A 15,700-nucleotide genomic window follows, 5' to 3' on the forward strand; every position below is an offset into this window, starting at 1 on the left:
AGGGAAAAGCCCCAGAGAGTGGTACGTATCTTGACTTCAATAAGGGCTTTGGTACTGTAACAGCACTCAGAAGACACCATAAGGAAGGTGGTTTAGTAGGTGATAAAAGAGCAGGGTTTGTATTTTACCTGTGTTGTATTATTGCATTTTAATTAGTAAACAATAGTAGTTATTTGTTAAGCGACACATATTGAATGGGATTCTTCCAGGAGGTGGGCTGAATATGGTCTTACTACAATGTTTCCAAAAGAAGTTGGAAGAGGAAATAGGAGTAGCTTTGTTACATTTGTAGATAGAATTGTCAACATGCAGGACTGTAAGGTGTGGGGTGATTGCTCTGTTCTGTACGGCCCAAGTAAGGATTTGGTACGAGTGCTGTCCCTAATTTCAGCTGTCATAGTTCAGGAAGAGCAAGGATCACCTGGAGATAGATGGAAAATAGCAAGAAATACTAGAGCTCTCCAAAATGTGCCAGGGGCAGCTGAAGGAATGGCTGTGTAGACTGTAGGTGGTATTTCCCACTTGTTTCCCACTTGTACAAAACTTGTTTTGTAATGGTGCTGCTTCTTGCACCCTCACATCATTCCAGGCAATTGTTTAATTCCTGACTACTCCTAGAGATTTTCAGTAACGTTGGAGTCATCTGCATCCCACTTATGTCAGCTTTTGTCTGTAAACATTTCCTAGCTTATTTGTGTGTGAGAGAGTGCAAGGGCGGGAGCTCTTGTGACTTGCAGCTGCAATGTAGAATTTGGCTGGGAAAAACTGTAGGGCCTGGGAAATAAATATTGTTGCCCTTCAGTTCTGCATGAGCCTGGGTTACAGATTTGCAGGTGACCACTGCCAGTGTGAATGTAGCTGCATGGGGTTGCTGGCGGGCAGTCTGCCTCTGGCCACATCCCATCCCTACTCCATTCACATGACCCCAGCATTGGTTGTGCTGCTGGTTCAACTGCCTGTGGAAAATCTGACCGTGGGGAGTGCTTTTGCTTTTTTGATCTGGATGGAGACACAGCAGCGTGGGATAGCTTTTTCCTCTGCCTCATGTTTACTAACAAACTGTCTTACAGCCTTTACTAGTGAGCTAGGCTTTGCTTGCTGCTGAGAAGTTCCGGGAGCTGGCGCGCAGATCTTCAGAACAGCAGCTCCCCAGCTTAGCTGCTTAACCAAGTGCAAACGTTTAGTAGTTTTCTTCTGGATTTACTATAGTACACACAGAACAAAACACAAGTTCAGTGCTGGGGTTGCAGTGATTCTGTTTTGTTTGAAAGCAGAGTTTCCTTAAATCTATCAATTACACTTGCAAAACATCGTTTAATATCCATGGCCGTGTAGTATGTCCCGTGATGTTCAGAGGATTCAGCTGACATTTATCATGAATCTAACTGATCTGTCACTGTTTCCAGTGTCCTTCTTCCGTGTTTCAACTAATCCAATTTCCTGATTGATCTGCACGTTAACTGTGCAGCACGATCTGTTGTATCCGTGAAGGTCACGTCAACCACAGACAACTGGATTTATACTAAATTGTAAAAGCTGTTAAATGGGTCTTACAATGAGTACTTTACTTTTAACCCTTATCCATGGAGGGATGATGTATCCATGTGATTCTAAAAGCCTTCCCCAGGAGAAATGAAGCTGTCTGACTGTCATGTCTTGTGTTTCTTTTTTTTCTTCGTCAGAGAAAAGGAACAGCTGAATGCTCTGCTCCAGGTGGCTCCGGTAAGTTTAGCAGTTATTCTTTAGATGCGGCTTCTCTGAGTGTCTGTGAAGGGTCCTTCGTTGCCTGGGCTTTGCCTGGAGCTCATGTCTTTATTGTGGCAGCACTGCTTACAGAGTGGACTTTGTTCACTCAAAACCTGCAGGTGCTTAGCTTTGGCAGAGGTGCACAGAGGTTACAAGGTGTGTTGGTTCTTTTTTTCTAGACTTGTGTACTTGCTTGCATAGTTCCTATTTGAAAATTTCACTGTTGAACATGCAGCATCCCTTTTTATCTCTACTGCTTGAGCTTGTTACATGACCTTGTGCTGTGCTCTGCTGTGACACAATCTGCTTTTCTGGACTGTTGCCTGTAACAGCCAAAATAAGAGTGCAGACGGCTGCTACTGTGGCTAAAATAAACCCCTGGTAACTGATCTAATTGTTGGTACTTGATACATCAAAGAGCAGACCACCTACCCTGAGGTGTGTGAAAACAGCTGTGTATCTTCTTACTCCTCTTCCCAAAGCATTTGTTCCTGAGATTCAGGCCAGCTCTTCTCAGGAGAGATAATGGATTAGAGTATAAAAGTTAATTTGTCCACAAGTAAGAGTCAAGTAGAGAACAAGCAACAGAGCAGTCATGAGGAAAATATGGACTGTGGCTTAATGGGGCAATGCATGGTCTGTGTTGCTGTCTTCCTATTTGGAAGTATATTCAAACCTTTTTAAATTTCATTTATTTATTTATTTATTTATTTATTTATTTATTTATTTCTATGTGTCTGTTTTCAATATCCTCAGCTGAAGAGAGTGGCTTCATTTTATTGCTAAACCTTGGTGAAAGCTACCAGTATTTTCTCCCTTCCAGTTATTGTGTACTTGCTAGAAATTTCCTCAGTTATTTCAGTGTGGAGAATAAAAGATGACTGAGTCCTCATCAGGCACCCAGAGATTCCAAAGAGTCCCAAGAAATTGAGGGTGGAGTTTGGGTGGGGTTGGAGCGGGCACAAGTCCTCCTTTATTGCAAATAGCCCCTGCCCCAAATCCTGATGGTGAGACCCCAAACCAAGTAAACATCAAAATCTCTAAATCTTTTCATGATGTATTTGGAAAATGTTCAATTCTTCAACCTATTATGCTTGTGTATATTTGTATATAGTTACTTTCTCCTATTTACATGTATGTATGAGACAGTGATAGCTTAAAAAGAGAGGATGCTTCTACTGAAATATTAGAGGGCAGTAACTTTAGCAGCTGACAGAGAGGCTCTTCTAAAAATTCACTGATCGCAGTGAGCTACAGAAAGGAGGTGGGCTGCTAGTAGAAAGGAGGTACCTGAAGATCAGTAGTTCTGCCTTTTAGCTTTTACATCATGGATGTTTGCAGGTGCCAGTCAGAAAAGGAGAGGATGCCTCATGTCATCCTTTTACATATGGGAAGTACGAGGCAAGCAGAGGAGATGGGAGAAATGAAAGATCCTGGCAAGGAATGCATGTAGGTTAAAGAAGCTGCTTTAATGCTATTGTAAATTCTTTAAGGTGGAAACAGTAAAGACCGAGGAAGTAGATATTCCACTGCAGGAGGAAGAGAGACGTCAGATGGAGGAGATCTTAAGGCTGGAGAAGGAGATTGAGAAGTTGCAGCAACAGAAAGAGGATCACATGTCTATCATCTGTGAAAACACCAGGAATGAAATCAATCGGCAGCGGGAGGAGGAGATCCAGAGGCTGGAGAAGGAGGCATCTAGGGTTGCCCAGGAGTTCTTGGAGCTGCTAGATTTTGGCAATCTGGATGAAAGTGTGCAGAACTTGGAGCGGTCTCTGTCTAGTGAGGGGACGCTCAACATTGACTGCAGCCTTGTCGCACCACTGGCTGAAGAAGAGGTGGATGAGGGTTTTCATGCTGATGATGAAGTACGGCCAACTTCCAGTTTGGTGGTTGTCACTCAGCAGGGCATGAAGAACAGCGATAACTGCCTGGAGGAAGATGTGGGCGCAAGACTTTCGCATCTCCAAAGGGAAGTGGGAGAGGCTGCCCCTGCTCCAGCACAACCCATGGAAAGAACCAGTAGCCCCAAGGAGCAGAGTGCCCTCTCTGACCCAGCAGAAAGCAGTTACAGCACTATCTCAGATACGCTGAGAAGTAACAGTGGAGAGGTGGGAGAGCCAATTTACAATTCCCCTCAAGATGTGGAGTCTGACTATGACCATGATGAGTTGGATGGCTGTGGGGATGCAGGCAGTGCCTCAGCTGAGCCTCTGAACGGTGAGGAAAGTCTGAGGCACTCCCACGGCACCAGCCTGGACTCCAACCGGGGCAGCCTGGACTCGGTAAGGATCTCCTTCCATTCATTTTTCTGGGCATTAGCGTGTGACTTTGTTGATATTTATAACATCCTTGCTTGCTTACAGATGCCTGCTTGCTGTAGATATAGATATACTTGCTAATATGTAACTCTTACATCAGTAATGAGTTTGGGGAAAAAAAATGGAAAGAGACAGAGAGAGAGAGAGGCTGAAGGCCAGCAGGCTTGTGTCTGTCCAGTGCCAATGGTACACAAGCTAGGACATGCGTACCTAGGCTAGTTTAGATTGCTTCCATCACCAGATATCAGCATAAGGTTAAAAGCAGGCAATTAATATCTTGGAGGTTTGTGTCCTGCCGCAGAGATGTCACAGGATTAGTTTGAGCTGCTGGTGGGCAGTCACAAGAGCAAATGGGGAAGGCTGGGGCTTGGTTTGTTCCCATCACTTAAAGGAGTTCTGTTAGTGTTCAGAATCAAGAGGTTATTTTCAGCTGGTGTGCACAAACTGAGCTGTTGTAAGGACAGAAGGAATTACTGTGCAGATCAGCATGGGTCTCAATGCACACACAGGTCATGGAAGCTTTCTGTTCCTAAAGCTGGGCTGTTCGCCTTGCACTTGAAGCATCTCAGCTTAAAGATGGGCTTTCTGAGTGCCCCCAGGCTACAGCTGCTTAAGGGTGTCACATCAAACCCACAATAAACCAGGATGTCAGATGAGCCCACAAATGACTGTAAAGAGTTCAGGAGTGAAAGTCAGTATCAGCCATAAAAATCCTTCAGATGTAATGTCTCTGGAAGCAGGGACTTGAATGACAAAATGTTTTTTAGAAAATTACTTAAGACATTCAGTTTACTTCCTTTTGTTTTTCTTTTGCAGTGGCAGATTTTGACTTCTCTTGAAAAATTACATGTTTTTTTTTCCTGCTTGCATTTCTCTAATGTCAGCTGCCAGCCAGCTGAATTTGTTATGATGTGATCTGCTTGAATAAAGGTACCTTCTCCGTGGGCAGGTACTCACAGATCACTGTCAAGTAATCTTTCAAGCTATGAATCATCCTGTCACAGTGCTTATCACGGCCTTGCCTGGTTTCTACCATTCTTTTTAAAATTTAAATAGGATTGGAGGATTTTGTCGTGCTCCTCAATGAGGAAGACCTGTGAAAAATCCAGTTGCACTGTGTCATGGCACGAGCCACAGGGAGAAGTAATTGCAGCTGGCTCGGGGTCCCATCAGCAGCTGCTGATCCAGAAGTACCTGCTTTTTGAAGCTTAATAGGAACAGAGGAAAAATGAGTATGTGGAAAATGAATGAGACGAAGAGGAGGGCAAAGGGACTGCAGAGAGGGGTCAGAAATGGAAAATAAAAAGAAGCAGTGTACGTTTGGTGAAGGAAAAAGGACTAAAGAGCTGTTTTCATTCCTGTTAAATTAATGCAGCTCATCAGAGGAAGTTGTATTTAAGGCAAGGAAAAGCACAATTTGGATTCCACATGTGAGGTACTTTCTTATGGCTGAGGGCAGTAAGTTGGAGAACAAGGACAAGTAAACACTGTGTTATTATTTCAGTAATTTCAATCTTTGTTCTTCAGGATTCAGTTACTCTGGAATGTGCTTTTTTTTTCTTCTTTTTTTTTTTTCTTCTTAAATAAACTCCATAGCAAGGCATTTCCTTGCCAGGAATAGAGCAGTGCTCTGTCTTGTTCAGCATGCTGACCTGTCTGCCAGAAAAATCTTCCAAAATGAAAAATTCTCTCTTAATCCCATTAAATTAGATTTTGGACTGTGGGCTATGCCATGAAATAGGAAGGTTTGCTCCTACGGGTAACTGGAGTTTTCTGTGTCCACTGCTGAATGACTCTTCCTTTCTGGTATGAAAATTCCATGTTCTTTGGAGACTCTTGCTTAAGGCATTAATGGGTAAGCTGTCAAGCGTTAGTTTTACTATGTTCTTTTTTATAAGGAGAGTATGTGTTTTGCACCTTCTGATCATGTGATTCTGCAGTCTTGTTGCTTTGCTTCAGTCCTCCTGTGACTGGGAGGACCCAAGTAGAATGGATTCTTCTTCTCCTTTTAGTTTTTGGACAGTGAAGAGGAAGTGGATGTTTACATAGATACAGATGAAGAGTTTTGTAATGGACGTGTCACCATCTTCAATGGCTCGGGACCACCCTATTTTCACAGCTATCTCTACATGAAGGGTAAGCTGCTTCTGCCAAAACCATAAAGGACTGGATTAGGAAACCTGCTTTCCTCTCTTTTTATTTTTCATTCACAGTCATTATCTTTCTTTGCAAGTAATATAGAGAGCTAGAAGGTGTGTGTCAAGGATTGGGCTGAATATCTTTGGCTCTGAAGGGTGCACACTGAGTGTGACTCATACTGAACTACAGGACTGAAGACCGTATGAAATTATTTGGGTAGTGCATGTATTTCATGTATATTTCACAAGTTCTGTATTCCCTCTGTCCAAATTTCAGCATACTCTTCATTCTCTCCCTCAGCTCCTTTGTTGCAATTGGAACTGCAGTAGCACGTAAGTGCTTGTGATGCAGGAACTGAGCAGAGAAATGGCCATTGTTGCACATCAGATGAGATCTTGTTCCCTTGCTTTGCAGGAGGTCTCATGAACCCATGGAGACGGCGCTGGTGTGTTCTGAAGAATGAGGCCTTCATGTGGTTCCGCACCAAGCAGGAGGCACTGAAGTCAGGCTGGCTCTATAAAAAAGGGGGAGGCATGTCAACACTTTCACGACGCAACTGGAAACGTCGCTGGTTTGTGCTTCGGGAATCCAAGCTGATGTACTTTGAGAATGATAGTGAGGAAAAGCTGAAGGGGACAATTGATATCAGAAGAGCAAAGTGAGTGAGGAATTGGTCCTTTTGATTCCTAGTATTTGCTGGCTAAATTGATAGCTAGTGAAGTGTCCAGTGCTGACATTTCATCACTGTAAAGAACTCCCACAGGGACTGAAGAATCAGAAACATAAGGGAAGGAAAAGACAATTAGGTCTTCTAGTTTTACTCTGTAGGGAGTCTGGAATGATTTGTTAGTCTCTTTCCCAGTCTTGTGTTTCATAACCTGGCAGAAGCTCTTTAAAAACCAAGGATGAATCCAGACCAGGAGGAGCTAATTAAGTACATACCCCATGCAACCTACCCTACCTGTCTCCATCTGCTTCTTGGCTTCTCAGGCATTTCACAGAGATGGTATGAGACTCACAGCAGGATTTGTATTTGGCAGCATACACTATGCCTTTTCCTGAGCCTTCAATGCTCTTTTTACCACAGTAGCCAGTTCCTCAGCTCCTGCTCTCAGAAAGGAGAGGCTAGTCATCTTTTAGCTTTATGTGGCCTTATAAAGTACCAACAAGAGTGACACATCCCACTTTGTAAACAGTGATCTATACTGACCTCCCTGTTATCTATTCTGTTGGTGGCTTGAAGAAAATTCATTTAACTCCTTAAGTTTCACTTTTATAGTAATTAGCGTACAAATCAATTTAAGGGGATCCCAAAAGTCATAATGTGAACATAACTGAAACAGTTTATTCCTGTAAAAGATTTTCAGTATGTGGCTCTTGCAATTTGCTGTGTTCCAGGGAGATTGTGGACATTCATGAAAAAGAGAATGCTTTGGACATTGTGACGGAAGACAGGGTTTATCACATCGTGGCAGAGTCACCTGAGGATGCCAGGTATAAGGGTCATTTTGTTGGGCTTGTTCGTTTGGTTCAGATCTGACCTTGCTGCTCATGGGGCAGCCTGGGAAATGCAATCCCAGCAGAAAAAAAGAGGTGAAGTCCTAAGAGTCATCTACTGGGAAGTGCCACCCCTACTCTGGAAGCTCCCTGTCGCAGCTACTGAGGTGGTGGTTCAGACTATCAGTCACTCACAGGATTGTCACCGTCTGCATGTGGCTATGAGCATGCTGTTTTCAAGGGTTACTTCAGGAGACACACAAAACCTTAACATAAACTGGAACCCCTAATGACTGATTTATTTATTAAATGGAATCTTGAATCAAACAAAAAGTCTATTCATGTTGCCTGTAAATGATTGCGAGAGCAGCTGGGTTTTATCCAGGAGACAGAGAAAATGCTGCGGCTTATCAGAGTCTGTAGTGTCATCTGATAAAATCTTCCCAGTGCAAAGCAAACAAATGACTCACATCCTTCCTTCTTGGCGGCCAGACCAGGCAGTGGGAAACAGTTGTTTGAGGGCAGGTTGGACAACCTGTTTGGGCTATAGAAAGCCAAGTTAAGAGGTTACTAAGCCTGGCTCCTTATGTCTTCCACACCCTTCTTCCACTTTTAGCAAGGCTTTTGCACCGTCAGCCTGGCTAGCGTAACTGTTTCCCTTATCTATTTTCATCTGACTCTGTGTCTTATTGGAGTTTGATGTTATTTTGTTTGGGTGCAGGGGGAGGGGTAAAGTGTTTGGACACAAATAAATGAACAGAAGTACACTGAAGAGCATCCATACAAATGAGAAACAAGCAAACTCAAGGGGTAATAGCTGGGGAGACGATAATTTCTTAACTCAGAACCTCCACTACTGCAATAACCGTGCCCTGAGATTACAGAATGTCATTACAGAATTGCCAGAACAAGTGACACTCAAATGCAGTCTCTGTGTCGCGGCAGTCTCTGTCCTGAGGGAGAGGACACCAACACTTGAAAAGAACAGATCAGCAGATGTCATAGAGTATCCAGTTTGAGAACCCTCCACGAAGTGTAGATATTTGCCAATCTCACTGAAAGCTGCAGATAAGAATCTGATTGTTCTGCAGCAGAGATTCAGACTCCAGATATGTCTGTAATAAGAAGCCCTTTCACAGACAAATAGCTTCACTCCAAACAAGCTTATAAAAACCTCGTGATTAATAGAGAGCCATATGACTTGCAAGTTTATGAGCAGATCAGAGAGTAGTTAAGAAGGCTCCAGAAGTCTGTAGTACTTGAGTCCCTGAAGATCCCAAGTGACCCTATCTTTACACTGGCTGTACACTCTTCTCATTCTGCTGCCATGTGCTCCCTGGCGAGGCTGCTGCCTGCTTGAATAGCAGTTCCTTGAATAGCAAGTAGAAAACTAGATTTTGTGGGAGCAGCTGTCAGTGGGTTGGAGAACAAGCACAGAATTTTCACGGATAAATGGGAAGGAAGGAAGGCATTAAGGTGCGGTATGATCAGCCCAAGAGATGTTGTGCAGCATAGTCTGTAGGAAATTGTGAATGAAGCAGTGTTCCTGCTCGCAGCTTTCCAGGTTCTTTGATGATATTCTAGACCTAGTTTCGCTACCCCAATCCTAACTTTGCCTCTGTTTTGGTTGCCAGCGGTTGGTTTAATGTCCTGAGCCGAGTACACAGTGCTACAGCGCAGCAGCTGAGGGAAATGCAAGATGAACAGGCCAACCCAAAGAATGCTGTGGTGAGTTACTGTGCAACCAGTCCGTGGGCACATCCAGAGCTGTCTGCATTTAACTATTTTGTGTGTGTTTTTCCAGCACGTGGCAGTGCTGTAGTTCATGAGCAGTATAAGAAAACTGCACAAAGCTGGTAGAACAGAGGGGTAAGCAGTGAGGAGCAGGGTGGTTGTAGTGGGTATCAACTCGATCACAGGTGCCTCTCCTCTTTGGTTCACCTCTTGGAAATGAAATGTTTTTGGGTGGGACTGTGGGAATATGCTTTTTGTCATGGTTTTCAAGACAGAAGATAAAGAGTACAGAAGAACAATGTGTCTGACTAGCTTTGAGATGTGGAGGCAGAGGTTATTTCAGACCTTCATAGTGCTGTCTGGAAATGTCCAACTCTTACCTCCAGTCCTCTGGAGTCCTTGCACGCCTTCTCATGCTGTTATGGAGCAAAGATGACTCACTCTCGTATATTCATTTCTACTCAGGCTATTGAAATTCATAAGAACGTTTTCAGGTCCAATGTTATTCACCAAGAATAATGCCTGTAATTTAAGATGTGAGTAGTTCCTGTTGCCTGTCTCTTTCACTGTACAGGGAACCCTGGATGTTGGGCTTATTGACTCTGTCTGTGCCTCAGACAACCCTGACAGGTAGGTACCACAACCTGACCACCTCTTAGATTGGAAACTCCCTCACATACTTTGGAGGTAGGCCCGTATTTTGTTTGCGATTTGTATTTGTTTAAACTTGTATGGGTTTGTCTCACAAATAAGCTCAGCTGAAACCCTTGGAGTTCTTCCACACTATCCTACTTTTCAGGCATGAAGGTCACAAGTACGTTATTGTCTTTTGAGTGAAAGTTTCAGGACTCTCCCATCCAAAAAGTGGGAATAGCATAATCTTCATGTCATTTTGTATCACTTTGCATTAGCTTTTAATTATTTCCTCTAGTGTTAACAGTTCAGCCAGAGCCCAGCTTCTCGCTGCAGCACTGAAGTAAAATGTTAGCTATTAAGCCATTTACCTCTCTGCTCTGGTTTTGGTGTTATTGTTTGCTTTCTCACACAGATTGCAGGAACTTTGTGGCTACTAGTTTAGACAATGTGTATCTTGGTAGCAAACTAAGATTTCTTTTAATCAAAAGCTTTTTGCTAGTGTTTAGCCCAGACTCCTTGTAGTTAATCTGCATCCTGCTGAAAAGAAAAAATAAGAGCGCAGATAGTAAGGTGAGCAGTCAGAATTTCTTTGTGGATCTACTGAGGTACGCTCTTCTGGAGCATCAGTGTTTGAATATGTTAAACACATTCTGAGGAGCATGCTTATTTTTTGTGGTTTTATGCAGCTTATTTTTATTTGCTGCTTCTGGGACCTGCTTTTGCTACTGCATCACTACTTTTAATAAGAGCAAGCTGATCAGCTGCACTAGCTCAGCCCAGTGGTACCAGCATGAGCTCAGCCCAAAGTCCTCTGCTTATGGAACCAGGACTTTTTACAGCTGGTTTTAGTGAACAAATGTATTATAGTTTTAAAAAGATGTTCAATTATACCTGACAGATCTCTGCATTCATCAGTTTGCAGACCAGCTGCGTAGGAGATGCTTTTGATTGTATTTTTTTTTCTTTTCACTTCCCTGTAGTTTGTATCCAAAGACTTTCTGCATTATTTGCAGAACACTGGAGGACGTGGCTTTGAGTGTGCCATGACTAGAGATATTTGTATGGCCGTGGCTGATACTTATTGCTTATCTTTTCTTGCAGACCAAACTCTTTCGTGATCATCACAGCAAATCGAGTGATTCATTGCAACAGTGATACCCCTGAGGAGATGCATCACTGGATCTCCCTGCTGCAGAAACCAAAAGGCGAATCTAAGGTGGATGGCCAAGAATTCCTCGTGAGAGGTAAAAGGAAATGCATGCAATTATGATATGTGAAACTCATTTGTTTGTGATCTGAGCAAGAGGTTTGACTATAGCTAATCCAAGTGCTTAGCAGTATTTAGCAGCAGTGTTTTGCTGCTCCCCCTGCCTTTCTGCTTGTTGCTGGTTGCTTTCTGTGCTCTGCTGGCATGGGCTCTACTCTGAATTCGCTTCAGTGAGTTCAGAAAACTGAAAGTGGAAAAAGTATTTATTTGTACGTTTATTTTTCTGGTGTTAGTTCCATAGCCTATTTCAACACATTGTCCAGCAAATGACAACAGGGAATAGGAGGGATATGGCTGCTTTGGAGCAGCTGGCTTAGACTGACTATGATATGACAGTGCAGCTTTTGTTCTCAGAAAGCTCTGTTCCTTCTGACACCTGTTATGTTGAGACGGAGGGAGGGAGAGAGAACTTTGTGAGATTGCTGCTGTACTCAGCTAAACAAACCAACCTGATTCTGATGGACACAGAGTAATGCTGTAAGGCTGAACAAAAGATAAACTCTATCTCTAGTTAGAGCATGGCTGGAGATAGAGGCAGTCATCTCATGACGACTTGTAAATGATTTATTTCCATGGTCATGACTTGTGAGGGAACTATCCCAGACAGAAGATGTCCTGATGGTGGGAGCAAACTGTCACAGATTGCTGAGAAGAAAATACACTGGGCTGAAGGGTTCATCAGATCAATGGAAATCTATCTGTTTTTGGGTTTTTTTTAGAGTTACTGTGCAGGATGCTACTATAGCCTGTAAAGAAAGGCTGGTAGTAGGAGCTTTTTGCGGGGAGTTTGCATTCTGATTCCAGAGGGAAGAGAGCCACTAGGCAAGAGTCAGGCTTGCTGTTGGGGTGAAAAGCAACCACTGATCTGTCTGTGTTCCTGTCCTAGGCTGGCTTCATAAAGAGGTTCAGAGCAGCAACAAGGTGTCCTCTCTGAAGATGAAGAAACGCTGGTTTGTGCTGACAAACACTGCCCTTGATTACTACAAGTCATCTGAACGCACAGCTGCCAAGCTTGGCACACTTGTGCTCAATAGCCTCTGCTCTGTAGTGCAGCCCGACGAGAGGGTCTTTAAAGACACAGGTAAGAAGAGGGAAGCAGTGCTCAGCAGATGTTCCAGGTCTGGAGTTGCCTGAAGAGGGGAGGATGCTAGAATGTAATGTGTGTCGTGATGAGATGCAGTCTTGAGGCTATTTGAGGCTCTGTGATTGCAGACATCATCCCACACAAACCATAGGAGACTTGCAAAGGGCCAGAGAACAGAGTGCAAGTGATGGTAATTCCCTCACACCTGATAGATATGCACAGCACAGATGTTTTATCACTAAGAAGTGTCATTATTTCTCTAATTTTTTTCTACATAGACCTTAGTTCTTAAAGCTCAAAGATAAATACCATTAACATTGTATATAACTGGGATCAATGTGATTCTCTTAAATAACAGAAATGGCATACACCTGAGGTTTTTTTACTGCATCACTCAGCTTGCTAGAAGCAAAAGATGACAGGGGTATGTCTACACTTGAGTGATGTGTGTTGACTGGTTTTGTTTTTTTGTTTGCTTTTTTTTTTTGAGTGATTTTGAGTGTAGCTAAAATCCAAACAGTGAATGTGAGCTGCCTGGTTGGTAGGGAAGTATGTATGTTACACTGTGATACTGGTATCTTGGAAAGCTTTGTTGGGACCATCCTATTTTGGGAACTGGGAACGATATTGTCTGCCCAGTTCATTTTAACCAGGCACTGTACTTCACTATCAAAGCAGCAAAGGTTTTCCTCAAACAGGTGTTCCAGACAAAAAGGGAAGATGAAATGGACACAAGCTTCAGTTTCTAGCTTCTTTGTATCTCTACAGGCTATTGGAACATCATTGTTCATGGGCGAAAGCACTCGTACAGGCTGTACACAAAGCTGCTGAATGAAGCTATGCGCTGGGCCTCTGCCATTCAAGGTGTCATTGACAGCAAAGTTCCTATTGAAACACCTACACAGCAACTCATTCGTGACATTAGGGTAGGTATCATCATGCTGATTCCTGCATGGCTAGGAATGGGATTGCAGTCTTAGGATAACAAAACATGAAAGAAAACAAAATGATTGTTTGCCTAAATAATCAAATCTAAGATATATATATATATATATATATATATATATATATATATATATATATATATATATGTATGTATATGTATATGTATATATATTAACTGGCACACTATCTGTATTGTGAAACCCTAGGCTGTGTGATCCTAGGATTGAAGAAGTGGAAGTCAGCTAATATAACCAAGCTTTAAAAAAAAAGATTCAAGGGGGACCTGGGGAAATACCAAAAAGCCATACTTGGCATATCTCCTACAGGTCTTTCAGGGGATGAGCAAGCATTTGGATGGTGGTGATTCTGGTCATAAAGTTTAATTTCCAAAAGGCTTTGATAAATCTTTTTGCAAATCGCTTGAGAAGTTAAGCTGTAATGAGACAGGTGAAAGGTCCTCTCATGGACAAAATATTAATTAAAGGTTAAGCTGCAGAGGTTTGCATAAATAGTTGGATTTTGTGTTGGAGAGAGGATTTCCAACTGTTTGTGTGCTAGTTGCTGTGCCACTATGCATTCATAAGTGATCTTGAGAATTGAATAGTGAGCTGATGGAGCTTCTAGCAATACTAAATTGCAGCAGTCAAAACTAAAGCTGGTTATGAGGAGTTACTAAGTGTCTTTTGACATGTGTATGTGGGGTAAAAGAACAGTTGAATTTCAGAGCTGATAAATTCAAAGTCAGAAAAAAACATACACATTGTGATGAGCTCTAAAAAAAGATACAAATAGATGGTAAGCCATGCTGTTCATCGTGGAGAGTCTCAGCTCAGCATTAAAGGTTAAACGGAATGTTGGATAGTGTTAAGGAAATCATATAAGGCAAAATACAGAAGAGTGTCATACCAGTGTGTATGATAGTGACTGGCCTGTATTTTGAACACCACGTGTATGCTTGTAGACACATGTACATCACCAGACAAATTCAGGGAGGGCAGGATCATTATTAGACAGTAAACATGATGGATCTGTGGACAGAACTTCCATCAACTGCTTACTGTTGGAAAGATGTACCAGGATGGAATCTTGCAATATGTTCCATATGTGATTACAGTAGGCATGAACCACAACCTACATTTGGAGTCAAGACCCAGTGCTTGCTGACCTTTGGTATGATCCAGTACGGCTATTTTTACGTTTTATTTTCAGAAATAACTTACAGACTCATTTTAGATGTGTGTTATGCTTTCATCACATAGTCCCTCTGTGAAACTTCTGAAAGGTGAATAAAGGAAGTTAATTTGACCCTAAATGTAGAAAGATGTCGTGGGAACAACTACAGCTACTTGAGGACTTACTTTTTCTTCCAGGAAAACAGCACTAACCTTGAAGTAGTGGAGCAGACATACAGGAGGAACCCAATCTTGCGGTACACCCAGCACCCTTTGCACTCCCCTTTGCTCCCATTACCATATGGAGATGTTAGCGTCAACTGTGAGTATTTTAACTGTGTGACAATCTCCTCTTATTTTGAAGATCACTGAGGAGCCTGAGCACAATAAAAATGGTTTATTAGCTGCCTCCGTGCAGATGAAGTTCATTTGGAGCAATGCATCTCACAGGGTTCAGAGGGATGGAGTAGTGCCTTTCTCTTCCCATAATGTGTTCTGCATCTGCTGTGTTGTGACTGAGGAACAATTCTGACAGTAAATAGAGAAAGGTAGCTGATATAGATGTACAGCCTGCCTTCTTGAATTGCACATGGTTCCAGAGTAAGTCCTAGAACAGGATTACAGCATGCATCTGGCAATGAGATAGTATTTGTAGAGAAACTGATACAGCCTGCAAATGAATCTTCAAATGCTTCAGGAACAGAAAATAGCTAGACTGATAGGCCTTCAGGTAGCCAAAGTGTGACAGTGGCACTGAGTCATATAGCATGAGTATGATGACTTTTTGCATGTGTTTATCAGCATATAGAGGCCTTATGCGGGGGAAGAGGGTAGGAATTTTATTTTTGTTAGGAAACTCTTCCTTTGAGAGATGTGTCAAAGGATGGCAATTGAAGTGTTATTAGTAGAGGTTGTGGAGCAAATCAATAGAAAGAGTAGAACAAGCTGCTGAGACCAACTGGTCACATATGTAAGGGAACTTGGGAGGGCACTAGGTGAATTATTAATAGCAACAAGCAATATCTTAAAATTGCCCTGACACCAGAGGAATGGCATTTATCAAAGGAATGACATATAGATAATTAATGCCTCTCTTATAAAAGGTCTTCAGGAGAGATCTGGAGAATTTCAAATCAGTAAGTCTGACTTCAAGAATCAA

General features: G+C 42.5%; 1 protein-coding gene across 2 annotated transcripts in view; it reads left to right on the forward strand.

The window, feature by feature from the left end:
* Positions 1-15,700, forward strand: part of LOC125697003 (unconventional myosin-X-like) — a 70,981-nt gene that overhangs the window by 43,019 nt on the left and 12,262 nt on the right. For both annotated transcript variants that reach the window (XR_007378641.1, XM_048953478.1), the window contains exons 24-34: positions 1,683-1,722; positions 3,240-4,031; positions 6,080-6,203; positions 6,621-6,864; positions 7,605-7,700; positions 9,338-9,431; positions 10,012-10,067; positions 11,175-11,317; positions 12,227-12,421; positions 13,193-13,350; positions 14,740-14,863. Coding sequence is in view for 1 of the 2 variants with exons in the window: in XM_048953478.1 (XP_048809435.1) it covers positions 1,683-1,722; positions 3,240-4,031; positions 6,080-6,203; positions 6,621-6,864; positions 7,605-7,700; positions 9,338-9,431; positions 10,012-10,067; positions 11,175-11,317; positions 12,227-12,421; positions 13,193-13,350; positions 14,740-14,863 (2,066 nt within the window). In the remaining variant the exon portion in view is untranslated. The remainder of the gene's footprint in view (positions 1-1,682; positions 1,723-3,239; positions 4,032-6,079; positions 6,204-6,620; positions 6,865-7,604; positions 7,701-9,337; positions 9,432-10,011; positions 10,068-11,174; positions 11,318-12,226; positions 12,422-13,192; positions 13,351-14,739; positions 14,864-15,700) is intronic.

This window comes from Lagopus muta, chromosome 8 (assembly GCF_023343835.1).
Source record: "Lagopus muta isolate bLagMut1 chromosome 8, bLagMut1 primary, whole genome shotgun sequence".
Lineage (NCBI taxonomy): Eukaryota > Metazoa > Chordata > Aves > Galliformes > Phasianidae > Lagopus > Lagopus muta.